The 25,000-nt window shown below is 56.6% G+C and overlaps 1 protein-coding gene across 11 annotated transcripts in view; it reads left to right on the plus strand.

Moving 5' to 3' along the window:
* The window catches only part of EBF3 (EBF transcription factor 3), a 121,864-nt gene that overhangs the window by 77,965 nt on the left and 18,899 nt on the right, over positions 1 to 25,000 (plus strand). For 7 of the 11 annotated variants that reach the window (XM_070363286.1, XM_070363289.1, XM_070363287.1 and 4 more), the window contains 4 exons: positions 4,747 to 4,828; positions 8,281 to 8,425; positions 13,749 to 13,879; positions 14,370 to 14,496. In XM_070363286.1, coding sequence (XP_070219387.1) covers positions 4,747 to 4,828; positions 8,281 to 8,425; positions 13,749 to 13,879; positions 14,370 to 14,496 — 485 coding nt within the window. The remainder of the gene's footprint in view (positions 1 to 4,746; positions 4,829 to 8,280; positions 8,426 to 13,748; positions 13,880 to 14,369; positions 14,497 to 25,000) is intronic. The other 4 variants (XM_070363288.1, XM_070363291.1, XM_070363292.1 and 1 more) reach the window with 1 other exon arrangement.

The following is a 25,000-nucleotide window of genomic DNA, read 5'->3' on the forward strand; positions in this document are numbered from 1 at the left end:
GGCCTGGGGACAGTCTAAGAGTTGACAACTAAAAAATTAAACAAATAAGCATCATTGCATGTAGGGTTTCTTGAGAGGCTGTGAATAGGTTGTTTGAGACACGTGACACCCACGTGCAAAAGACGAGCCTCGAGACAGTTCGAAGTCTCCTTTTCCTCCTCAGTCACCAGGGTGCGCGTGCCAAGCCCATTGCCTTTCTAAGGAGACAATCTATTTCTCCTTTGACTAGAAGGAAAGAAATCATTATTCCATGATTAGTGGCTTCGGTTAGGTAAGGCGGAAGGCGGCGGGGATGAGCTGTATTAATTACCCCACGTTTGCCGGTGAGACCGCCTTCTCAGCGACTTGGCCACTGGGAAGTTGCAGCTTTTGGTAGAAGTGGGCAAGTTCTGAGCTCCTGGAAGCGGGAGGAAGGCGCTGCTGTCAGATGAGAGACATCTCATCAGCTTTTCTCTGACAAACCAAATTCATTCCTTATGTAATTGATAACGGCCTTGGCCAATTACTTCACACATTACAATACACAGAGGCCCCCTTTACAGGTTTTGCAGGGCTGTAATTAGCTATGCTAATATCCCCTTTATTGGCCCTAATATTGCTCAACACCTTTTGCCATCCTGGAACCCACTAGAGCCCCATGGCCTGTCAGGACCGCTGATTATTGAGAAGGATAGCTTTAATCAAACATAATTGCAGTTAATTTTTCTCTCCTGCTCTGTTGCCAACGTCTAATGCCACGGACTCCTTGATATTCCATTAAATTACAATTAAACAGCCTCCTTTGTTTCTGATTGTCCTGAACAACACCACAAAGTTCTGTAGCCGCTTAAAGGAGAGTGTTTGGCCCTAATTGCCTGTGCGCTCACAAAGGGCTAATTTACACAATACCCATGTAGAATTTAAACAGTTCATAATGTAATGGATATTACACAGGAGCCTAACACTACAATTAAAATGATTTTCATCAGATAGAGAAGCTCTGGTTAATCAGCTTCATAAAAGTAAATATAAATGAACTAATTCATAGCTTAAACACACAGAAAGGGAGCAGACTCTGAGATTAGTCACTGCGGAGGGGGCTCGCCCCTTAGCGTGGGATACCCGGGATGGGCGCCCGTGTAAACGGTGGGTCCCCGTACCCGAGCACCCGGGTCCTGCCGCGAGCACTTCCGGTGGCGCCGTACGCGAGGACGTGGCAATGATGCCCAGAGACCACGCTGAACCTTCCGCCGAGGGCGCAGCCCTGCCCGAGCGGCGACGGGACCGTCCCTGCAGAAGGCCGGGCGGCCTCGGGCTCAGACTAGCGCTCTCAGGGGCCGGACCCGCGGCCCCGCCCTCGCCGCCCCCAGGTGGAGGACCCCGGGCCCACCCTCACAGGCTGATGCTCTTGAATGGAGAGGCGCGTGCCGTTCTCAGCGCTGCTAAGCGCCAGGGGGGCTCACCCGCGGGGCCCCTCGCCTAATCCCCGCTGGCTCTAAAAGAGGAAACCCGATGTCCAAAGTCACGCGCCGCACCTTCCCCCTTGTCGCTGCCGCTGAGAACTTGCCCAGGATTTTGCGCGCAGTTTGCAAGCAGAATATTGCCAGGGAGTTGCGACTGACGTGTAGCGATGCGCCCTGAGCCGCCGCTTCCCCTCCTGCCTGGGAGAAACAAGTAAATAAAGCCCATATTTCAAGCTTGATTTACTCTGGTACCTACTGTGAAAGATGATGACTCTTTAGGGAAATAAAGACAGGGTCAGGGAATTAGTGTACATAATGGTCATTTTGATGATGGGCCAACAGATGCAACCAGGAACGCACTGTACACAATTAAGCATAATGTACTAATGACAGGTTAGAATTTTTATCGCCTCTTCGCCGTCCAGCGGCAAATCCATGGTTAGCAGTAATAAAGAGTTTATCGGTGTTAAAGCCAAAGATTTTCTGACATAGGAAAGATTTTTCCTTTCATAACAAGAGTATTAAGTCCTTTGTGTACCAGACTCTAGAAGTGAGATATGTAAAGTGCTTGTCAGATATTCCTTAGGAAAAAGCCAATTAAAGGGTAATTGAGTAAAGGATGAGAATTACCATTCGACCTCATGTGTGCGTCCCTTCTCAGCCTCCCCAGATGGCAGGGAGCCCCTGCAGGTGGAGATCCAGGCTGGGTGAGTACTTGGGATGGTTCGGTGGGCGGGTCAGCAGCCAGGTGCGCTGGACTGGACCGCCCTCCGAGGGGAGGCCTGGTCGAATCCTTGAGGAACAGGAAGGAGGGCAGAAACTGGGCGCAGGCCTCCTCTTCCTCCTCTGTGTGTCCCCATGCGTGCTGGGCCTTGTTTGAGTAACCGGGGCCGATGCCGGGGAGGAGCCCAGCTCTGTAGGCCCCACACTCAGGCCTGCAGGTCTCTCCCGGGTGCTTTTGCTGCTCTTCAGAAACTTGGAAAAGAGCTCCACATGGCCAGAATGTGTAAGCGTGTGTGTGTGTGTGTGCAACTGTGCTCCCGTTCTACAGTGGAGCCCCAAGATGTCTGGGATGGTTCTGGGGCCCAGCACCCCACTTTGCCCTTCTCTGTAGCCGCCAGCAGTCAAGGCCCATGGTGTCCGCACACGGCGTGGCCATGCGGGCTTGATGCCCACTCTGTCCCCCTGGAGGTGAAAGGGCGAGTGGGCTAAAGAGACAGCAAGGGCTTGGAAGACACCTGCTCTGGAGGGGGAGATCAGGCCCCGAATGAGGGCTTCCCCTGGCCGGCTCCACGCGGCCGAGCGGCTCTGGCCCGCAGATGAGCCGGGTGGTAATGTGTGGAGTAATTGCACCGGAGTGGCTGTCCCCAAAGTGGAAGCCTAATTGCCTGACAGGACGATAGCTCGGTGACGCCCTCACCTTGTTAGGCCCTTCCTGATGCGGTTGGGCGCGGGGTGGCCGCAGGTGCGCCTAATTTACCTCGCTGCGGAGCGCGTGGAGCTTAATTGCACAGTGGTTGTTAGGAGAAATTGGTGGGTGGACGGCCGGGTGGCTTACTGTACGTGATGGCAGATGGTGTTCAGAGGCGCGGCGAGCTGAGTGTATAGGTGAGGCGAGTTAATAAAAGATGTAAATTCTGGCCTAAAATAGCGAGGCTGCGCGGGATGTAAGCAAATTTAATTAAGTGGCCACTATTCTTTTTCCCCTGCCAGTCAGTTGGGTGTTCCTCTGCTCTGGTGGAAAGTCGTCTCGGATACTCTGGGAGATGCGAATCTCCATCTTCTGGATCTTTTTTATTTTCTGAGATGATAAGCTACTGCAAGGAACCTTGGCTTTCAGGTTGAAGTCAAGGCGATCACGTGAAGCTTCATAAAAACTGGGTCATCATCCAGTGGAATGTTGAGATTTGGGAGGAAAATGGAGAAGATGAGTGTTGATGGCCCTGTGGATGCGTGTCAGCCCAGAGGCCCCAGCTTTGTTGGGCTCAGGACTCCCATGGCCTTGAGAGGAGGCAGCGGTGGTGGGGGGGCTGAGACCCCCGTTCTCCCGTGGCCGGGGGTGCAGCCAGGCCTCCCAGGGTCCGTGAGCCTCTGTCACGAGTCAGGGCATCTGAGTTTGTCCTGGAGCATGTGGGCGTGGGGAGGACGGCGTCTCAGCGCACTTTGGAGACCCCTGAAACGTCACACTTCCCAGCAAGACCAGGCCTGGGTGGGAACAGGACCCCTTCCGCTTCCTGCCTCGCTCCAGCCAGGGTGGTGAGCTTTTCCCTGCCACACCTGGGGCCTTGATCAGTCTCAGCAAGACCAGGCCTGGGTGGGAACAGGACGCCTTCCGTGTCCTGCCTCGCTCCAGCCAGGGCAGTGAGCGTTTCCCTGCCGCACGTGGGCCTTGATCAGTCCCTCAAAACCCCACGTAGGCCTTTCACAGACATCGCCGCCCTGAAAACAATATCCTCAATTTTCTCTTAAGACGTGTACTTATTGTAACTTGAAAAACTCTCCTTTAAAAGTGTGGCAACCCACGCAGTGGTGGCCCCTAGGGTTGGGCTGCCAGGTGGAATTCACGACCCGTTAAATTTGAATTTCAGATACACAATTTTTTTTTTTTTTTAAGGATAGATATAGGCTTTGGAATTCTCAAGTGGCTCAGTGGTAAAGAATCTGCCTGCCAAGGCAGGAGACACAGGAGATGCAGGTTCGATCCCTGGGTTGGGAATATCCCCTAGAGGAGGAAATGGCAACCCACTCCAGTGTTCTTGCCTGGAGAATCCCATGGACAGAGGAGCCTGGCGGGCTACAGTCCATGGGGTTGCAAAGAGTTGGACATGACTGAGCAACTGAGTATGCATGCATGCTTTGGGACAGGCCTGTCCAGAACATTACTTGCTTATCTGAAATCCAGTTTTAACTAGGTACCCTGCGTTTTTATTTGCTGAAGTTAGCAGCCCTCTCGAGGGTGGACAGGTCCCCAGGGGTTAATGGTTGTGCAAAGATCCAGGTGAGAAATGGCCAGTCTAAGTCACAGTTGTTATTTTAGAGCTTGGAAAAGCCCTAGCCGTCAAGACAGATGTAAGTCACTCCTTCCGCATGTGGAGACACTGGGAGCTGGACCTGGGGGTGCCTGCCTGGCTGCCCCTGGTGCGCGCGCGCATGCTCTCTCTCTCTCTCTCTGTCGCCCCCTACAGGGCAGCCAGCAGATGGCGTGGGGTCGTTTCCCCGGCTCCCCAGGCAAGAGTACCTTTCAAAAACTTTGTGTCTTTTGTCTGATAACCCTAACAAATATCCATTTTTTGTATCTTTGTAGATTCTTTCTAAAGTTTTTCCTCAAGTGCAATCAGAACTGTTTGAAGAATGCAGGCAACCCCCGGGACATGCGAAGATTCCAGGTACGCGATTCTGGACCGCGGTCTGCACTTGGAATATGAAAGTCGAATTCTCTGCTGTGCAGTAGTTTGGGGGGTCAGTGTTTAGTTCTCAGGGGCCTGGGTGCAAACCAGGGTGGGTTCATTTGACGGAACCTTTAAATCGAATGCTTTGAAATGATGTGGCACCTCACGCTGGCCAGAGCCATGCAGCCCGCTGAGACATACAACAGAGTGAGGTCTGCTCTGGAAACACGATGTGAGTTTCTGCTCTGACGAGGGAGTGTGTGTGTGCCTCTTGCGGTGGGCACATGGCCCAGCTCTGCACGTTAGGCAGCAGAGTACCCCGAAGTCAGAGGAATCAGAGCTGTAGGTTAGGTTGAAGTCTGTCTTATATTCAGCCATGGTGAGTGCTGTGGATGTGTTACAGAGAAAGTTGAAGGATCTTTCCAAGTCAAGTCCTCCGAAGGCTAGCATCTCACTTAGTCTGTTCCCTCACTCTTCCCTCACTTGGTTGGTTAGACTTTGGGGGCCACACTGAAGACCTTCCTTAGGGATGGCTTGGTCTGTCATGGGGGAGGACCGCTGGGTAATACGTGGGGTCCCCTCCCAGGACGGAGGGGCCGCCTCCTGGTGGGGCTGGACTTGTTCCAGGCAGGCCTCCCCCAGTTGCGGACTGGTCCCCTGCTCAGCTTCCCTTCCCCCAGGAATCCCCTGATTCCCTGCCTACGAGCTGGACTGCGTCCCTGCACCCAGGCTGACTCATCCTCTGCTTGGCCTCAGATCCCAGGATTTGCTTTCAAGGAGCGAGACGGCGAGACAGTTTGGGGTTCAGTTGGTTTTCAGTTGGATAAACTACAATCCAGTCATGTTGTTCTTGCCTTTGTGAATGACTGGGAGGTGGCTTCAGGGGAAGGGTTCTCAGCACACAGGATGGATTATTTTACTGACTTTCATCATAAAAATATCTGGGCCGGGACACAGAACTGGTCCTTACCTGCCAGAGAAGAACATGGGCCCCCATTGCTAGGCTGGGTGTTGCCAAATGCTGCTTCTTTGGCATTTAGACTAGTTTACCATCAAATCATTCAAGGCTTTTCTAGAAATGTAAGTGATGCTTCAGTCTTCGGGTGAAACACAGGACCCCTGTCTTGACATCCAGCCCAGCAGGCAGAGGGGGTGGAGCTGGCGGCCAGCACACAGTCAGGTGCAGGAGTCACGTGTCTCCTGCAGGCAGTGGGCCTGCTTCCCGTCCTTGGGCACGGGGCTCCACGCTGGTCCATCGGGCGGACCGGAGGTCACACGAGGCTCAGCAGTGGCCACAGGCAGCGTCGGGCGCACGTGGCTCACAGTTCCTAGAAGGGCTTCCTCCAGTGTCTGGAGCTGCTCGCCCTGCCTCTCGGGAGGCTTAGCTGAGCTGAGCAGCAGGTCAGGGCTTGCACGCATTTCCAGCCCATGTCAGTCTCAGCACCTTTCTGTAGGTGCATGGCGGGCCGGCCGGCCGCGAAACGGAGCACAGCCTGCCATGCTGTCTGCTCAGCGACGCTTTTCCCTTGGCGACTGACCTATATAGAGACAACGGAGCAGAAATGGTGTCCTTTTGTGTGTTTATTTTTACCTTTTCTTGTTTTTTGAACTTATCATGGTCGAGGAATGGAGAGGGTCAGGTCTGTGGCTTGGGGTTGCTTCTGTGTCTCTGCATCCCATGTGGGGGCATGTTGGTTGAGGCCCCTCTGTGCCCAGGGTGGGGACTGGCAGATAGGCTTCCACGAGGGCACCTGTGTGACCCTGGCATCAACGCTGCCAGGACAGTAGTGGCCCCAGAGCGGGGTCAGGGCCACCCCTGCCAGGGCGGCAGGGATGTCTCACCCTGGATCTGGGGACGCTGGACCGGCAGTGGTGCTGGTATTATTTTGAGGCTCAGAGGGGCCTGTGCTGTGGAGACTTGCATGATCTTGGCAGCGCCCACAGCGAGAGAGGGTCATCCAGGAAGGTGGTCCCTTCCTTTGGGGGGTGGTGGGTCCAGTGGGTACTCGTCACACCTTGCCGTCTTCTTATGGGGCCTGAGACTTCTATAAGACATCAGTTACTCACAGATACCTTGACATACAAATATGTAGAATACCTTTACATATAAATATGTAGCTTTGCCTTTTTGAAAACCTTTTCCTTATAATCAGTTGTATCTGTCATTTTCTTAAACTAGCAGACTTGTTTTTAAGCGGTTTTAGGTTTACAGAAAAGTTTCACAGAAAGCGTGAAGAATCCCCACGAGCCCCTGGCTGCCCTGCCCTGTCCCATCTCCGCGCCCCAACTCTCCCCTGCATCTTGCGTGTATGGCTCCTTGTTCACGGAGGCCCGCCACAGCTAAGGCTTTTAAGCCACCTCGTGTGGCAGGCTTTTACGTGTGCCCACCTCCTGGTGCCCCCTTACCTGCCCAGCTGTTTTCCATGAGGCTGTGGTTCTTCAGGGGGAGCTGGCCCTCCCTGCTGTCCGAACAAGAACTGGGGCTCCCTGCACCCCAGATCCAGGCTCTGGCTCACGTCTGGGCTCAAGTCTCAGCTACCCCAGGTCTCCCGGAGATAATGCATTATGCAGAGCCCCTCTGTTCAAGGCGGATCTCAGGGCCGATGTCATTTCCTGTTTCCTGAGTTGTTAGTTAGGCAGGGGTACCGATTCTGGGGTGCTTGTCACAAGCTCCCCGGGGAAGGTGTCCCTGGGAGCAAAGCTGTCCCTGCTGGCGTGACTTCCTTCTTTACCCCTGTGAAGTACTGAGACGGGAGGGCCTGAACCTGGATCAGGGCCGAGTCATCCCTCCAGCGGATAACTCGTTCCCCAGACAGAGTGGTCCTTGCCTTCCTCACCCTGAACTTGAGAAAGGATACTTTCCCTGCTCAGAAACCACTTTATTCCTATTCAGCTCGGTCTTTTCAGATGCAAAAAACGTTCATTACCAGATCCTGGCTGTAACTGTGACATTGACCTGGGCTCACTCGATGATAGAATGTGGGCAGTAGAAACAGCTTCTGATTTATGAAGCCTTTTTTTTTTGGGAGGGGAGCGGGGGCAATTCTGAATCCTCACAACTACTCAAGGAAGGACAGTCTCCAGTGAACCCATTTTAATTAGATAAACTATCTAATCAATATGTGAACAGATCAATCAAAACGGTAGCTTTAAGACGAGTGGCTGGAGGGGTGTTTCTGCAGCTAATGGCAAAGAAGAATTTTTCCTCTGAATTGAATTCACTTGTTAGCATAATAGGAGATTAAACTGTAATTAGTGTAGCGGGTTTGGAAGAGAAGCAATCTTGAGCCACAACAAAACAACCCACCCACCCCATTAGCCAAAAAAGGCTGTGTGTGCGCGCACGTGGCTTCGAGGAGGCTTCCGGGAGCGGCCGCGGGGTTCAGGGCGCGCCGCCTGGCGGGCCTGCTCCCGTCTGCCTCGGGTCTCACCGGCGCTTGTCTCCACAGGTTGTCGTGTCCACCACGGTCAACGTGGACGGCCACGTGCTGGCCGTGTCCGACAACATGTTTGTGCACAACAACTCGAAGCACGGGCGGCGGGCGCGCCGCCTGGACCCGTCAGAAGGTACGGCCCCTTCTTATCTGGACAATGGTAGGCACACGCTGAGCGTCTTTTTTTATTTGCGATGCTTCCTTCCCTCGCGCCATCCTTTCTGTCCTTGTGGATCCATGTCCGGTTGCCCCTCCCTGGTCAGACCCACGTCCTCGGGGCGGCCCCCTCCCCTCCCCTCCCTCGCTGGCGGGGTCGGGGGGCTCGGCTTTCCCAACCTGCTCACCCCCGTGGCCCTCACTTTATTGGTTGGTCTGTGTCTAAGAGTGGTTTCTTTTGCTTAGAGCATTTCTTGCAGTTTTAATTTATGTGGGTTTTTTTTGGCTTCTTGTAAGCCTCCATCCAGCTCATCCCCGAGGCTTTGGGCACCTGCTAGGGTGCTCACATCCTGGTCCGGTGGGCTTCAGGGACCTCCTGGCCCTCCATGGAGAGACAGCCTGCACGTGTGCACGTGTGTGTGTGTGTCCACGCGTGGGGGCATAAGTGGAGGGAACAAGAAAAAAAAAAAAACAGCATAAAATGTGTACCAAACGCTTCCAAGTGATGGACTTCTTGTTTTTCTTGTTAAATGAGAAGAAATTTAGTAAGGGTGATAGGCTGGTAAGTCAGGATTCAGAAACTCACAGACACGGACCTTTCCAAGCCGCTCTGTCACCTGCTCTGTGTGGACAGGCGGGTATCTCCACGTGTCACCTCCCCCTAACGTAAGGTTGGTCCCCTTATAAGACAGTCCATGAAAAGCATGAGGTTCTGACCAATAGGAATTGCTGGGAAAGTAATGTGAGTTTTTTTTTTTTTTTAAGTGAATTACAAACACAACAGCATGATTAAATTCTTCAAAGAGCCCGTAGACTAAGTGATTTTAGGACAAACTCTCTAGACTGAGGTATCGGGTTCAGGAGCTGCACGTGGGGCAGCCGGACTGTTCACAGGAAAACGGACGAGGCCCGTGCGGGTCATCAGAAAGAAGCATGACTTAGACGTCAGAACGGGAAGACAACTTATGAGTCTGCTGCAGTCCACAAAAATAAACTAATTTGTTTTTCTACATTAATGACTAAGGTGTAAGAGAACAAAAATATAATAATTAAAGGTCGCCCTGGGCACCAGAGTCGTTAGAATCTGTGACGTACTGTTTATCTCGTTTCTCTGCAGCAAAGGTAGGTGTGTGTTTTGCTTAGTAACCATCACTAATGAGGTTCACAATTAAGAAGGTTGGATCCCAGTCCTCGGTCCCTGCTTCCCCAGAGGGCCAGCGCTGGCAACATGATAGGTTCAGGATGGCCCCACGGCCCTCTGGTGTTCGGTTGTAGTCTGGGTCCAAAATCAGCCTCCTCTAATGAGCTATTATGATCTGAGCAAAGTACGAGTATTTATTTTTGTAAGTAGCATGAAAAAGCATTTGACTGTAAGCAGAAAATATAGCATTTAGGAAAATAAAGGCCACTCTTGGGTACCTTGGAGATAAAACCCAGCTTACCGAGAGCTATTTGGAGAAGGAGTCTGGTTTGAGATTTTTTTTTTAGGTTTTTTTTTTTAGGTTATTCAGTTTTTTTTTTTTTTTTTAATCGACATTTAAACTAAGTCACTTTCTTGCAAGAGATTGGACTATGTTACTCCACCCCCCAAAATGACTCATAAGTGAAAGATGCAAATAGGTGACTCTGAGAACTGATCTGTGTAGGTCTTTAAGAAGGCGTTTGGCGTCAGTGGGGGAGGTCTCTGTCTGCTCTGTAACTGCTGCCCCGTTCCCAGGTGCCCCACACAACACAACAGGGTCTCTCTGGGACCAGGAGAGACACTGCCTCCACTCCCTTCCGGGGCTGACACTTAGGAAGTTCGTTTCCGGGCCAGTCTGTGTCATTCTCTTTCCTTCCTTCTTCCTGGTTAGCACCTGCCACTGGGTGCCATCTTGGCTTTGAACACGGCCTGCATTCTTTAAGGAAGAGGTGCCCCCAGAAAGCATAGATCTGGGCTTCTCTGCAGCCTCTCCTGGCTAACACCTCATTATCCAATCATCTAATATTCACCAGCAGTGTGTACACACTCGCTGATGATTTCCAAGTGAACTAATTCCCCCTGCTGCTGTGGATGTCTGCCACCGCGTCCTCTGAGCTCACAAAAAAGCAAGGCAGATTATTTACAGTATTGAACACAAGCGACGGAAAACAGCCGTGCTGCCTTCCAGGGCGGCCCAGAAGAACCCGGGCTTGCTATTTTTTTTTCTTCCTTGTCACTTGTCCCTTCGTAAACGACTCCAACCCTGTTTAAACCTTGCGTGGGCCCGGCCCAGCACCCGGCCTCCAGCAGGAGCGATTTGCATGCCAAGTGCCGTAATGCGGTTAGGTTTATGCAGCGAGGACGACGGAAGCCAGGCTGCGGGGGCTTTAGCGAGTTAAGGGAACAGATGGCCCTAGGAGAGGTAAAAGGTATAATCCCATCAGCTGGAGTATCAGCCAGCCATCTGGACATCTCGAGCACAATTACAAGACATTTTAGCAGGCAGAACAAAGGAGTCTTCATGAGGCAAGATTAGGCCTGTTGGAGGGCCTCGATATTGTGAACGCAGGGAAGGTGACAAGCGCTGTGGGGTTACTTGGGAGAGCGCGCTGATTACCAGGAACCAGGACAGGAAGCTGTTTACTAACAGAATCCTGGATGAGACCCCCCCGCCCCTCACAGAAAGGCCGGGGGACCCCAACGGTTCAGTCAACATCTCTGGGTTCAGGTGGCATCCACATTCACTTTCTGAGATGCCCATGCCGGCCCCAGCCATCGGGCACCCTGGTTCCTAGACCAGCCCGTCCCTGCGGGCGTCCAAGGTTGGTGGGGGAAAGCCGGGGTGCCCTTCTACCCCGCAGGCTGAGAGGGGGGCTCCTGGAGTTAAAGCAGGTCCCGGCACAGGTCAGATGAGCAGGGCAGGAGGCCCCCAGCGGGAGCCTGGGCCCACGGAAGAATGGGCCGACCAGGCGGTGTCTTCAGGGCTGCGTCCCAGCACAAGGAAGATGGTGGGGGCGGTGGGGGGCGGCCCCTTCCCAACGCGTCCCTTCCCGCTGCGTCCCTGCTCCTCCTCGCCCAACTCTGGCCGCGGTGCCAGCTCCCATCATCTGCTCGGGTGTATTGTGCGCGTCTATCATGAGATCTCTGACGCTGTCTGTGTAATTCATTTTGCTATGGTTCCCATTGAACACATGTTCCCTCTCTCTGTGTGCATTGAAATGTATGCAAATACAGGCAGGAGGAAGATGGCTATCGCTGCGGAGGAGGCGAGGCCGGCCCTGGGATCTCTCTGCCGAGGAGCCGAGCTGTGGCTTCTCCAATGGGCCACAGCTGCCAGACAGCCATCTCCTGCGCGGGCAGGAGATCCTGGAGTTTTTTTTTTTTTCCTTTTCTCACCTCCAAAGTAAATTTGTTTACTGTAATTTTTTTTTTTTTTTGTGAATTATTTGCCATAATTGGCTGTGCTGATGAAGGTCACCCCCTTGGAGGGGACTTGTCAGTCTTTAGAGAGCTGATCCTTTTCAAATGCTCTCCATGCAATTAAGAAAAGCAAATGTCATTCGGAAGCCTCAGAAATGAAAATTTGTATGAACTTATTAGCATGAAGTCAACAGCGCTAGTTAAGGGCAGGCTCCCCGTGTGTGCTCTGTGCGTCTGCTGCTGAGGGAGCCTCGCGGGGATGAGCAAATAGAGCCCCCGCTAGTCCAACATTAGAGCAAACAAAGGGAGGTGGTGTCGGCCCGGCTCAACAACAATACCTGCCGTGATTAACTCCCGTGTCTGCCGCTGCCTCTGACCCGGCAGGGAGCCACGCTGGGCTTCCGGGAAGTCCTGCTTATGAAGACGTGCGGCCAGGGCTGACCCAGAGTCTAAAACGACGGTTTATCAGGAGCTGAGCCAGTCGGGGTGGCGGTGGGTGGGGGCGTGCTCACGTGGGATGGACAGCCTAGAGAGGCCCGGGTGTCCTTGGGAGGCTCGTCCCCGCAGGCGGCGGGTGGGGGCCGCACGGTCAATCCGCCGCATGTGTACGAAGCTGTAGTTACTGTCTTTTGGACGAATCTCCACCGAGGTGGTTGCAAGCCGTGGAAGATCACCGAACGGGGAGGGCCCTCAGGCCAGGGGTCGAGCTCCTCCACGTCCTGCTCCCCTCAGCACCCGCCCCACCCCGACGCCAGGAGGATGTGGGTGACACGGGGGCGCCCAGGGTTCACTGGGCGCCTCCTCTCCACGGAGGACCAAGGCCCGCGCTGCCTCTTGTCTGGGCTGTAATTGTGTCCAGACCGCATCAGCCGGGAGACGCGGCAGAGCCTAGGGGCCACACGGCCGCCCATCACGCAGGCCTCTTCTTTGTACCAAAGATATAGGCACAGAGAGGCCCAGAGTCCCACCCATGGTGCCCAGCCCGGCAGAGGAGGCCTGCCGGTCAGAGGGCCGCAGCCCCCGTCTCCCCAGCAGTCAGCTCCCTCCGCGCTGGGTCTCTGCCCACGACAGGCCCTCTCAGGTGGCGGAGACGGTCTGCAGCCCCGTGCAGGAAAAGAGCCGATCAGAGGCCGGAACAAAGCTGCCTCCTCGAGGCTGTGGCCTTCAGCCTCGCCTCTGCAGGCTCGCGGCAGGGCTGCTGGGAGCATGGGCCTCCTGGTCTTTCCTCTGTGCCCGCCCTTGCGGTCTGTCTACACCCTCCCCCCCCAGCAGGCCCCGAGCAGCAGCATTGTAATAACTCATGCAAATGTGAGCGCTCCTGAGACAAAGGGAGGTCAGGCCAGCGGCTGGGGATCCCTGTCGACAAACAATATTAGATGTAAAATGTGTACCTTTGACAAAAGTATTAATATCGTGCTTTTGATTTTTTTTTTCCTGATGAAAAGTGAAAAGTAGTAATTGTGAAGTGACAGAGGAAAATGAAGTTTTGAACCAAAAGGCAAAGTTCATGGATGAAAAAACCCAACCCAATTAGCTGCTTATGAGGAATCGAAATGCAAGGCATTCGCTCCTCCATCTCCCCAACAGCCTTTGATTGACTCTGCTCAGATCTGCCCGCAAAGCAGATAAATCGACGTGCCACATGCACGCGATGCTTAATCATTTGTAATCGTCATATTTGCCCTGACACATAATTTGCTATATCAAGCCGCTTTCTTTTTTTTTTTCTTACTCACTAGTATTCAGTGGCTTGGCCTTTGCTTTATAAAACATTTAAGGGTTTGCTTTAAACGCATCAACACGCTGATCTACGATTGCCCTTTGCGTGCCGCCCGGAGGAGCGGCTGCCCGCCCGTCTCCCGCGGTGCCCAGTATGGCTGGAGGTGGGCAGCGTGGCGGCGGTGGGGTGGGCGCTCAGGTCCGGTTCTCTGTCTTTTGTGAGCAGCCACTCCGTGCATCAAGGCCATCAGTCCCAGTGAAGGCTGGACCACGGGGGGCGCGACCGTGATCATCATTGGAGACAACTTCTTCGACGGGCTTCAAGTCGTGTTTGGGACGATGTTGGTGTGGAGTGAGGTAAGCCCACGAGACCAGTCCGCTTTCCGCGTGGCTTTGTCTGTGGACCTCTGACGTTCGGTCGACGGCGCCACCCGCCGCCCGATCCCCTCAAAGCTGACAGTGCGCCCAAGGCAGGGGCTTCTCCGGTGGGCGGGTGCAGAACTCTGGCCCCCTCCCCAGCCCTGGGGTTTCAAACCTGCCGTCGGAGGTCCCGAGTGCCCTGGAACAATTAGTGCTAGAATTACTAGGAGCAGGTTTAAGGAGACATATGGTGGCAATTTTCATATGAATGATGCCCTGTGGCCTTTCCTGCAAACTACAGCCGGGATCATTTGCAGACATTTTCCTGAAAGCGCAACTGTAGGTCCTGAGTCTGGGTGACAGCTCGGAGGGAGCATTCCAAGACGATGGTCCAATTTTGCTCGTTTTTGGTAATTATGTCCAACTGGCGAGTGTCCGCCTCTCGCGCCCAGCGCTGCTGAGGGCCTGTGCACTGTGGTTCTTGTAGCTGATCACGCCCCACGCCATCCGTGTCCAGACCCCACCGAGGCACATTCCTGGAGTCGTCGAAGTCACCTTGTCCTACAAGTCCAAGCAGTTCTGTAAAGGTGCTCCAGGGCGGTTTGTCTACACCGGTGAGTCCACCTTTCCAGCTTTCCCTGATCCAGGAGGGCCTCTCCATGGCCCCCGGGGGCCCCGCACGGTTCTGCAGGGAGGGCTGGCGGGTGAGCCAGAGGGTGGTGTCATCGGGGAAGTCTCTGCATCCTTGACCAGTTGGTGTGACGCCGTGAACAGGTGCAGATCCCTGGGGCCGCGGGATCCGTCCCCTCACCCCCTCTGTGGTCCTGCCTGTAAAAGGATGCGGTGGGCTGTCGGTAACCACGTTCCCAGCGTCCAAGGGGTGGCTGCCCCGTGAGGTCCCAGAGGTCAGGCTGTGTCCCCAAGGTCACCCATACCTGTGGATAACAGAAGCAGGTCTCTGCCCGGCCTGGGGCCTCACACCACACACTGCCCTGCTGCTGATGGAGGGTCTGAATTCTGTGCGGGGCTGGGCACGCGGACATCACCAGGAAGGGTCCCCTCTGAGGTCCTGGACCGCCATCCAGAAGCCATGCTCCGCAGTGCTTTGCACACAGGTGGCTTGGAGGACACGATCCGTCCGAGGCTGCTGTTGGGAAAGACCACGGTGACCACAGGGCTCGTCCGCATTGAGGCCTCTGGTCCTGCCGCCCACAGAGGCTGGGATGTCTGAGAGGGCTCCACGTGCTGAGCCCCCAGGGGGTGAGGGCTTGTTCTCAGACAGGGTGGCCTCCACATGCTCACCTGGTCAGGGTGGCTGTGAGGTCCCTGCGGGAGCCTGGGCTGGGCCTCAGGGTCTGACTACATGCCTTCCACTCGGGGGCGGGGTGAGGAGTGGAGATGACTCACCCCCTCCCCCTTTAGGAAGCAGATGTGAAGTGTAAGTTCTTCGGGCCGGCTCAGTGTCACCCCAGGGCTACACCTGGCTCAGGTCCTGGCCGAGAGCAGGGCTGCCATGTCCAGAGGTGCCCAGACCCTCGACAGCCTGGGCTGCAGAGATGCCTGCACCCTTGATGGGGCGAGGCGGCCTCCAGTTGGGCGCTGAGCAGCGCTGAGCGAGTCAGCAGGGCAGGGAGGAGCCATTTCCGCCCTTGGGGCCAGCGCATGCCGCCTGGGGCCCAAGACCCTGGGGACGCTGATGGGCGTCTACCTCCAGGGCGGGGGCTCGGGCCCCCTGGTGTGACCAGGAGATGACGGACAGCGGGCCCCCCCCACTGCGGCCCCCAGCCTGCAAAATAATAAAGACTCAGGAAGCGGGGCGGGCAGCCGGGGCCTCCTGTGAGCCTCATGCCCGTGGCCATGGTGGGGGCTCTTCTGGGTGGAAGGACCTCTGAGGCTGCCAGGGCTGGGGATGGGCAGGGTCCCCGATGGGCTGTCTCCCCGAAGTTCTCAGCCGCCTCTGCATGGCCATTGCTGACCTGTGGGTACCCCGCTGGGTGTCTGGCCATGAGCTCAGGATGTGGGCAGAGGGAGCCCTGCTCCACCCCGCCTGGTATCGCCTGGGGGGCCTGGGGGCCACCCGAACCCCGCATCCTGCCTGGGAGCCCTGGGGGACGCTTGACCCCCGCTTCCACTGCCCCCTGGGCTCCCTGGAACAGCTGCTGAGGCATCCGGGTCCCTCGGAGGAGGGGACGTGCATTCGCTGGCAGGCCCTGAGCGGCCACGGGCCACGTGGGTACCAGGTTGGGCCAGGCACTTGGGGGTGGAGGCATCTGTAGGCGGTGGGACCACCCGGGTCTGCCCCAGACGGACAGGGACCCTCCCCCCGAGTCAGCCCCTCTGGCCTCCCGGCCATGCCCCCACGGGTCTCCAGATACCCAGTTCTTGACCTGTGGGCTCTGGGTGCAGAGACCCGCAGGCTGTGGTCGGCGTGCTGACTCAGAAGAGACGTGACGGCAGGAAGGCCTGGTTCCTCTTAAGTGCTCCGGGGGCTACCGGGGACCGCGGCCCCTGTGGCAGGAGGGCTGCCGAGCCGGGCGTCATGGTTGGAGGGAGGGCATGCAGGCACCGTGGCATGGGCAGATGGTGTCCTGGGGCTGAGGCCCAGCCGCTCGGGTGCCATGGGGGGGTGGGTGAAGCTGGGGCGGCTCTCCATAGCCAGCTGCCCCCAGCGGGGCAGAAAATCTTCCTTGGCCAGAGGGCCCCTGCCCTCAGGGAAGCAGGCATCCCGAGTCCATTCCAGGGACACCCGTGTCCCAGTGCCCATCGTCCACTTCTGCGGTCTATGCTGCGTCCACACCATGGTGAGGGGGCTTCTCAGACCCCACGTTCGGGGTCCTGGTGGTCCAAAGCTCTGGGGTTTCCTCCACAAAGGGTTCTCCCATGAATGGATGCTTCAATGAAGCCATTCAGCCAGCCGGGCCCCCTCCTGCGGGGGGCTCATCTACGCCTCCCGAGCATCATCAACGGGAATATACATTTCAAATGCGCGTCAGGGCTAGGGGGCCCCGAGCTCTCCGGGAGCGGAGGGAAGGTGGGGTCATAACCTGTCTGACCTGGAAGCTTCTGTCTGATTTGTGCTGCCCTGGAATTGATGGGGACAGAGGCGCAATCACAGGGACTCGCTCCTCTCTGCAGGCTGCGCCAGCCCTCCTGGAGGCCGGACACCCTGCGGGCAGCCCCATCCCCTGGGCGTCTGGCTCCCGTCATCGGCAGGCTCGCAGGGACGCATCTCTCTGAGCCCTCCTGGGTGAGGTGGCCAGGCCGCCAGAGGCCAAGGTCTAAACGAGCTGTTTACAGCAGCTGAGAAACCCCAGGTTCTTCTGAACCAGACCCGATGCGTCGCTCCAGAGTGGGTGTGCGGTGGGGTGGGCCGAGCCCACCCAGCCAGGCCCCTTTGCCGGCTGCTTTCAGCCTCGGTAAAGGCAGAATTACCTTGGGAGGCGGTGGCGGTGCAGTGGGTTAGCACGGTGAATTAAAAGAATGAGTCACAGTGACATGTCCGGCTCCTCCGCACCAGTCCTTTGTATTCCCAGCGCGCCTCACCCCTGTTGCAAGAAGGTCAAAAATTAGAGAGAGAGAACAATTTTCAAGCGGCTAGCACTTAGGAGCAGAATTAACAATCACTCTGTATGTAATTGCCAGTTAATAGTAAATTGCCTTCCAGACTGTAAAATGCAATATAAACGGGTGGGCACCTAAAATTAAATTAATGAGATATTTGCTGCATTTAAAAGTGAACAGTGCAAATTAATAACTGAGTGCAATGCTTGTTTTAATATTTGTCTAATAGTGTATCGTTTGCTCGTTTAATAATAATTAAAACAGTCCCGGAATATCCTACCTGAGGAACTCCATGGGCAGAGTGAACAGTCTCACATTTATAATTTCAACCAGTAGAAAGACATCGAGTTGTTCAGAGCAATAAAAGAAATTATTTTTTAATTAGAATGTAAGCATTGCGGTGTTATTCGATTAAGACAAATTGGAATTTGTATGCTTCTAATTGAAATTATGTTCGAGGGAAAACTGCTTTTATAGACAGCGTTTTGCGAGCGTGGTGAGGTGCTTTTGCACAATCACAAATGTCCCTTTTCCCAGCGTGTCTGTGTGGCAGAGGGCTCCATGTGACATCGAAGGGCAGGAGCTGGTTGGTGGTGGCCTGACTCGTGGGCGTGGCAGCCAGGGGCTCTTCCTGTAGCTCTCTCGGGCCCAAATGTGTGGCTGACCACCCCCCCTCAGTTTAGAGATTTCTTTTGCTCAATTAAAGGAATTATCACAAATGGCCAGGCATGAGCATGCAGCCTGCCACGGGCACAGCCAGTTCAGTTACTGAGCAGGATGGTGGCAGAGGCCGTGCCAGGGCCGGAGTGGCAGGGGCCGAGCACAGCGGCCAAGTGTGGACGAGACGAGGACAGAAAGACGGCCGCTTTCCGCACTGAGATGTGCGGCTCAGACACGAGGCTCAGCCAGCAGTTGCCAACAGTTCTCACTCTTCCCGATACGGCATTTCTTTTCTTTTTTTAAAAAATCGTTTGTTGTTGTTGTTCAGATGCTCAGTCGTGTCTGACTCTCTGTAACCCCATGAACGGCAGCACGCCAGGCCCCTCTGTCCTTGAATACCTCCTAGAGTTTGCTGAAACCCATGTCCCTTGAGTCGGCGATGCCATCCAGCCATCTGATTCGTCTCCTTTCACCTTCAGTCTTTCCAGCATCAGGGGCTTTCCCAGGGAGTCGGCTTAAAACTGGCTACATGTCGGGGGCGGGGGGCGCTTGCTCTGTCTCAGGAGCTGTCTGGCACCAGGGGTAGCTGTGGGCTTGCCCCGGGGGCCACCACATCCTTTGGCAGTCTCCCGCTACCTAACCCACACTTGGGACCGCCTCTCGAAGGGCGCGGGTGTTTCCGGAGTGTTTTGAAGTTCTTGTGTGTGCATCCAGACGTGATTCTGTCAACAGCTGATGACATGCGGCGGAGTCGATACCCTTCGAGCACTGCCACACCGACCTGCTGTTTCCCAGCCCAGTGCCTCTCAAACAGATTACTTGTATCCACCGAGCGGACGATTCCTAATTGTCTTCTACCTATCATACTATTTTTACTTTGCTAAGCTGCTTGCTCACGCCTTCCTTCCCCTTAAATGTAAGCCACCTGATTACTTTGGTGATCAGTTTTTGCCCACGGAGGTGGATGCGGGGGAGGTATTTGCGTTTTGGGTTCAGGACACTTTCAGCCCGTGTCTGTGATTCCTGGGCTCCCCGTCCCAGCCAGTGAGGCCCAGCGGCTCTCAGCAGCTCCCTGGGCGTTCCTGGATGTAGCGAGGACCCTGCAGACCCAGGGCCATCGCTGGTCCCCGCTGGCCAGTCGGATGGCGTCAGTGGCAACCTCTGCCGCCCTGGAGGACAGATAGATTTGCTTTTAATGTGAGGACGGTCAAGTGGAAAAGCAGCTTGGGGAGACCCCTGCAGGGCCCAAGAGCTGAGATAGCCCCCCAGACAACGCACGACTCCAGCAGGATGTCTCGCCCGCCCCACCCACCTTTGCGCGTCCTTGGCTGCGAGCCGGGGGCAGAGGACGAACTTGTCCCTGTTGGCGGGGATGGCGAGCAGACCACCTGGTCGTCTCTGGGGCCATTGGTGGGGCTCCTCGGGGCCACAGAGGGAGGGGCGGGCCCCCTGGGGTCGTCTGCACGGTACGGCCCAGCCCCGGACCAGACAGCGACCAGTGAGTCCTCCAGCACGAGGCACGGCTCGGGGGATGCTTGCCCAGCCCCTCGGCCCTCTCAGGAGCCGGGTGGCGAGGCCTCCCGGGTCCCTGCCGTCCCCTTGCCTGCCGTCTCAGAGGAGGCCGGAGAATGAGGCACACCGTGTGTGCTGTTGCACAAGTAGACGATTTGTCCTAATCAGTGACACCCATTTACTAGAATTGCTTAAAATGAACTATACCTCATCCAGAAATCGCACATTTAGAGGCGCTCCATTCATCATCTGAAAATTGAGGGCCAGTAAACTTTTCTGCTCCTCCAGTGGGATCATAGGCATGCATCAAAATGTTAGAAATGATTGGTGAGAGGAAGCTGTCACCCATTTATCAAGGAAAAGAACATTATTTGCTAATTTCCCAACCAGGCTGGTGACAGGGTGCTTCGTCTTTGGACCCACGGTGACCAGCATGGCCTTTTTGTTATTAGTACAAGTCAAGCGCTTTTGGGCAGTTGCTAACAAGACACATTTGTCTGTCATCAGAGGGGCTTTGCTTGTTTTCCAAGTGCTGTGACCACAGGCTGCTCTTCCCGGAGCCCGATGGCTGTGCGTGGCGGGGCTGCGCTCGCCCGGGAGGGGAGCTGGCTGATAAATCAGGAAGTTTCCACGTCAAGGTGAAGGTATTGACTCTCAGCACCGAACCTGACAACACGGAGCCGAGAGGAGACAACCATTCGTCTTCCCCGGAGGACACAGGGGTCATGGGTTCCCTCGGCGGGGGAGGGGCCGCGGGCCGCCAGCCCCCTGCCCCACAGGAACGGGGCAAGTTTGGGACTTGACTCGGTGTCTCTGGCCTGTCAGGGCACCCACCTGCCTCTGGGGCCACTCTCAGAGCCTGGGGGAGTGCCCGGGAGCGGGGAGAGCAGGCTAAGGCAGCGAAGAGGGCGCACAGATCAGAGCTGTGTCATCTGCGGGGAGGAGCTCCCACCGCATCCGGGGGAGGCCGGGAAGCTGTGGGACGAACAGCTGTCTCAGCGGAGAGCCCGCCAAGGAAGCTGCGGGCCTTCTGCTGACCAGGAGCAGAAGAAGCAGGGCCAGCCTGTGGTCCCAGGAGAGAAGGAACAAGGACAGTCCTCACAGGGGCTTCCTCCCTCCACATCCCTGCGAGCGGGTGCCCTGGGGTCCAGGGCCGCCCAGGTTTTCATTTGAAACCTTTGTTTTGGGAAGGTCTTGGGGCTTCCCTTATGGCTCAGCTGGTAAAGAATCTGCCTGCAATGTAGGAGACCCGTGTTTGATCCCTGGGTTGGGAAGATCCCTTGGAGAAGAGAAAGGCCACTCACTCCAGTATTCTGTCCTGGAGAATTCCATGGGGTCGCAAAGAGTCAGACGCGATTGAGCAACTTTCACTTTCACTTTTCGGCTCTAAGTTGAGCCAAAATCTCAACCTGACAAAAAGGACATTTAAAAAAAAATATCATTTGAATCGGTTGGGCCTTTTTTTATTCAGTGTATTCCATAGAAAGTGCAAGCTGAATCATTCTTTCTCAGGATGACTTTTCAATAAAGCAGCAACACCTGGACATCCTCATCAGGCGTGTGAGCTGTGCGCTCCACCCCCAGAAACAAATACACAGACGTTTTCAAATGCTCTTAAAGAGCCTGTAGTCACTGGGTTGCACGCGGGCCCTGGGTGCTCGTGGTGGGTGCGTGTGCTCCAGAAGACTCTCTACCGAGGGTGTTGAGTGTGAGACACAGTCTCCCGTGAAGACCGTGGGCTGCTGCCCGTCTCGGGACTGGTGGATGTAGATCACCTTTGGGGGACACTCCTTAAAGGTACAGCCTGGCGGCGGGTCCCTCATCGGCCCCCCAGACGCCGCCCTTCCCAGCTCCCCTGAGGGCCCTGACCTGCGCCTCCACACGCAGAGACCCCACCTCCCGACACGGTGAGCCCTGTCAGTGGGCCAGCCTTCCACGGGCTGACGCTCTCCCACTCCGAGCGCCTGCTGACCCCCGAGGACCACAGCCGGGGCCTCTGAGCACTTGGAGGTGGGGGAGTTCGGCCAGGTTTCTTCCCATCTTTTCAGCCCTTTCATCCTCCCGGGAGATGCCCCTCGCCTCAGACTCCCCTGGGCCCTTCCGGGTCTCAGCCCTGGGCGTGGTGGGGCTGTCCCGCCCAGTCTCAGAATCTGTGTGCCTGGCCCCTGGGCCCAGCCGGCTTCTCTAGGCCCGACTGTCACCTTGGCCAGCTTCTGAAGACCAGCCCAGCGCCCTTCCCTAACGTTCCCAGCACAGGACACCCGTGAGCCCTTGGGGATGACCACACAGCCAGGGCACTTGTGACCCTCATGGCATCAGGCTGCAAGGTCCCCGGGTCGGAAGCAGTTTGCCTCGTGTGCTCGTCGCTGGTGAACACAGAGGTGGTTTTGAAAGCTGACCCGTTAGTGTGAGCTACAGGGTGCGAGGTGCTGGGGCCACAGCCTCACGCACGCTGCCCATGAGGCCTCCTGGAGACAGGCCCAGGGTGGTGGACGCCGCCCACCCCGCTGCCCGACCGCTGGCCCCTCCAGCCTCTGCACTCAGGAAACACCCATGGGCGGCAGTGTTCTTTCAGGGGAGCTGGGTGTTGGGGGGGTGGTGCGGAGGCCTCGTGTCCCACACGGCTGGGGGTTGGCCTGTAGCTTCCCGTGGTCAGCGTCTCCCTGAGGCCCACCTGGGCCAGGTTCTCCACAGGTGACCAGGGAAGGCCAGAGACCACCTGCGTCTCATAGGTGCTGGGGGTGCGGCATGCTTCCCTGGGTTCCCCTAGGGGACCTGGCTGGCTTCACATGGGCGGCCTGGGGCCTGGCTCCGGGCCACCCTCAGCTGCATCTGGGCCCCTTCCAGCTGCTCAGGGATGAGGATGAGAAGCGATGGCCAGGAAGTCCTGGAAGGGGTTCGGGTCTCCGGGAAGAAGGGTGGCTGTGGGGACAGAGGGCAAAGCCTGTGCAGACATGGGTGCCCTGGGCGGGCAGGCGGGCTGCACCTCGGCAGCGGGTAGGGGGGTCTCCAGGCGGGTCAGTGGTCTCCAGGCGGGTCGGGGGTCTCCAGGCATAGGGCAGAACTTGAGCCCAGGGTGGGGGAGCTGGGGGGAGTGAGTCTGGGCAGGGTGGCAGGGCCCGGGGGTGGGTGAGGTCCCAGAGGCCTTCTGAGCCCCACACGTTTGGGAGTTTGGGGGCCCCTTGGGAGGAAACAGGGCTGACTGACTTGAGAGGCGTAACCCGGAATCCTGTGCTCAGGACTCTTCTTGGCCCTGTCAGTATTCATGCTGACTTTGGCACTGTCTTTAAAGGCTCTGACTTAGCGCCTTTTCTTTTTTATTTATTTATTTACTTGCTTTTCTTCTTTATTCACCTTGAAAAGCCGGAGTTAAAAACGCCTCTGTGGCGACTGAGGGCGGCAGTGGAGCCTTCCTGAGTGGGGGGAGGGGGTCTCTTCCCCAGCTCCCCCACCCAGCTGGGGGCCTGCTCACCCCAGTTGCGGCCTCTGCTCTTTTACACAAGTGTCAGACTCCCCTCTGACAGCATTCGGACCATGCGAGGCCTTCCCTGGGTACGGGCCTGGCCGGCGGGGGTGTGCTAGCCTAGTCGCTTCAGATTCTGTTCTTTATCCAAATGTAGCTCACACAGCCTAAAACCCACCCAGCTGAGCATACAGTTAAGCTGTTCTTAGGAGGGTCGCGAGGTTGTGCGGCCACTAACGGAGAACGTTCCTCAACAGAAGCACCCAAGCCTCGGTCAGCAGCCCGGGCCGGCCCCGGCCCCGCCCCGGCCCCGCCCCGGCCCGGCCCCGGCCCCGCCCCCCGCCAGCTCCTCCCTCTCTGTGCGTCGTCGGAGGGTCGGGAGGGCGCACGTGGTCCTGTGGGAGCGCTCTGTTGGCTCCCGGCCCCGGCGCTGTGCTGCCCTCCTCTGTGCGGCCGAGTGGTCTCCCCTTGTGTTGGGACCACGAGGCATCCGTTCGTCTTGATTCAGTCCCTCCTTGGGACCTGCTGGGGACAGGTTCCCGGACCAAACCCACGGATGCTTGAGTCGCTTGCAGCGCAGTCTTTCCTATCCAAGGTCATCGCCACGCTTGGTCGAATCTGAGGGTTTAGGGCTGCGGATACGGAGGGCCGACTGTAAGACAAGTGATGCTGAGAGAGACTCGTGAGCGGGCTCTCGTGTGGACATACAGGAGACGTGTTCACTCTGGCTTCTCCAAGTCAAAAATGGAAATAAACCTTCTCCATTGGTCTCGTATCTTGAGGAGGTCCCCCGGGTCACAGTGGTCCTTCATCGTTATGATGGAGCACCCACTATGTGCCTGCGCTGAGTAGGGTAGGTGCTGTGACTCGGGGAAGGCTTCCCAGGAGGAGCACGTGAACAAGTGGGCTGGGGAGTGTGCCCTGGGGGCAGCGGGGGTAGGAGGACACAGGAGGGGAGGGGAGGGGAGGGTTCCTGGGGGGCGGGGCCGCCTCCAGCCGTGGTGGGGGGTGGGGGTCATGCCAGAGGCGTCCCTCAGCTTGCCTCTGTACTGAGGTTTCACGTGGATTCCACGTGTGCAGGTTGCCTGGAAGGTCTTCCAGAGCATTCTGTTGGGAGGGCGCGCGCACAGGCTGGCTGGAGTTGCCCTCGCTAAAGGTGGGGTGACCTGCATCATCTGTGCTCTTTATCCTTGAGAGTGGTTTCCGTTCGCCACCTTCTCCTTCCCTTTTGTTCAGACCCTTCCACCCATCGAGAGAGGCTCCTTTTGCTGGAACCGAGATGGGGGATGCGAGGGGTGGGGTGGCCAGGCCCCCCTTTCCTCCCTCCTTAGGGAGTGTGTCTCGGGGGTCCCTGTCCCTGGGGGCTGAGCCCCCAGAGAAGGGGGAGTGTCTGATGGCCCGGGCCTCAGTCTTCCTGAGTTGCAGGCCTGGGCTCCGTGGGCCTGGGCTCCGTGGGCATGGTTTGGACAGGACTACGAAGCCAACATCCAGGGTATTCCTTGAGGTCTGTAAACAGCTGTTTGAATGCCATCCAGTGGTGTCAGCAAGGGTGTTATTTGGGGAGCAAGGAAGATGTGCTGTCCCCTTATCTGATCTGTCACAAAGCCGCTGGGTAATGCCAGCGCCCGGGAGCCGTGTAGGGAGGCCCAGTGCACCCAGCCGGGTGTGGGAGCACCCCTCCGGAGCAGCGAGGTGGGCCCAACTTCCGATTCGAAGTCAAGTGTGGCGCCTTTCACGTCCTCAGAAGTCCTGGTGACACAAGGTGCCCTGAGCTGGAGGGCCTCCAGGGGGCGTCCTGGGAAGCAGAGGCCAACCTGGGGTGGGCACGAGCCTCCTTACGGGCTGTCAGGGCCACGGCCGGCATGCCGCTGGAAAAGCCTGGCCGCTTCGATGCGGGGACCGGGGCTCGGTCGCCTGGTGCT

The sequence above is a fragment of the Bos mutus genome, chromosome 26 (genome assembly GCF_027580195.1).
Source record: "Bos mutus isolate GX-2022 chromosome 26, NWIPB_WYAK_1.1, whole genome shotgun sequence".
In the NCBI taxonomy this organism is placed as follows: Eukaryota; Metazoa; Chordata; class Mammalia; order Artiodactyla; family Bovidae; genus Bos; species Bos mutus.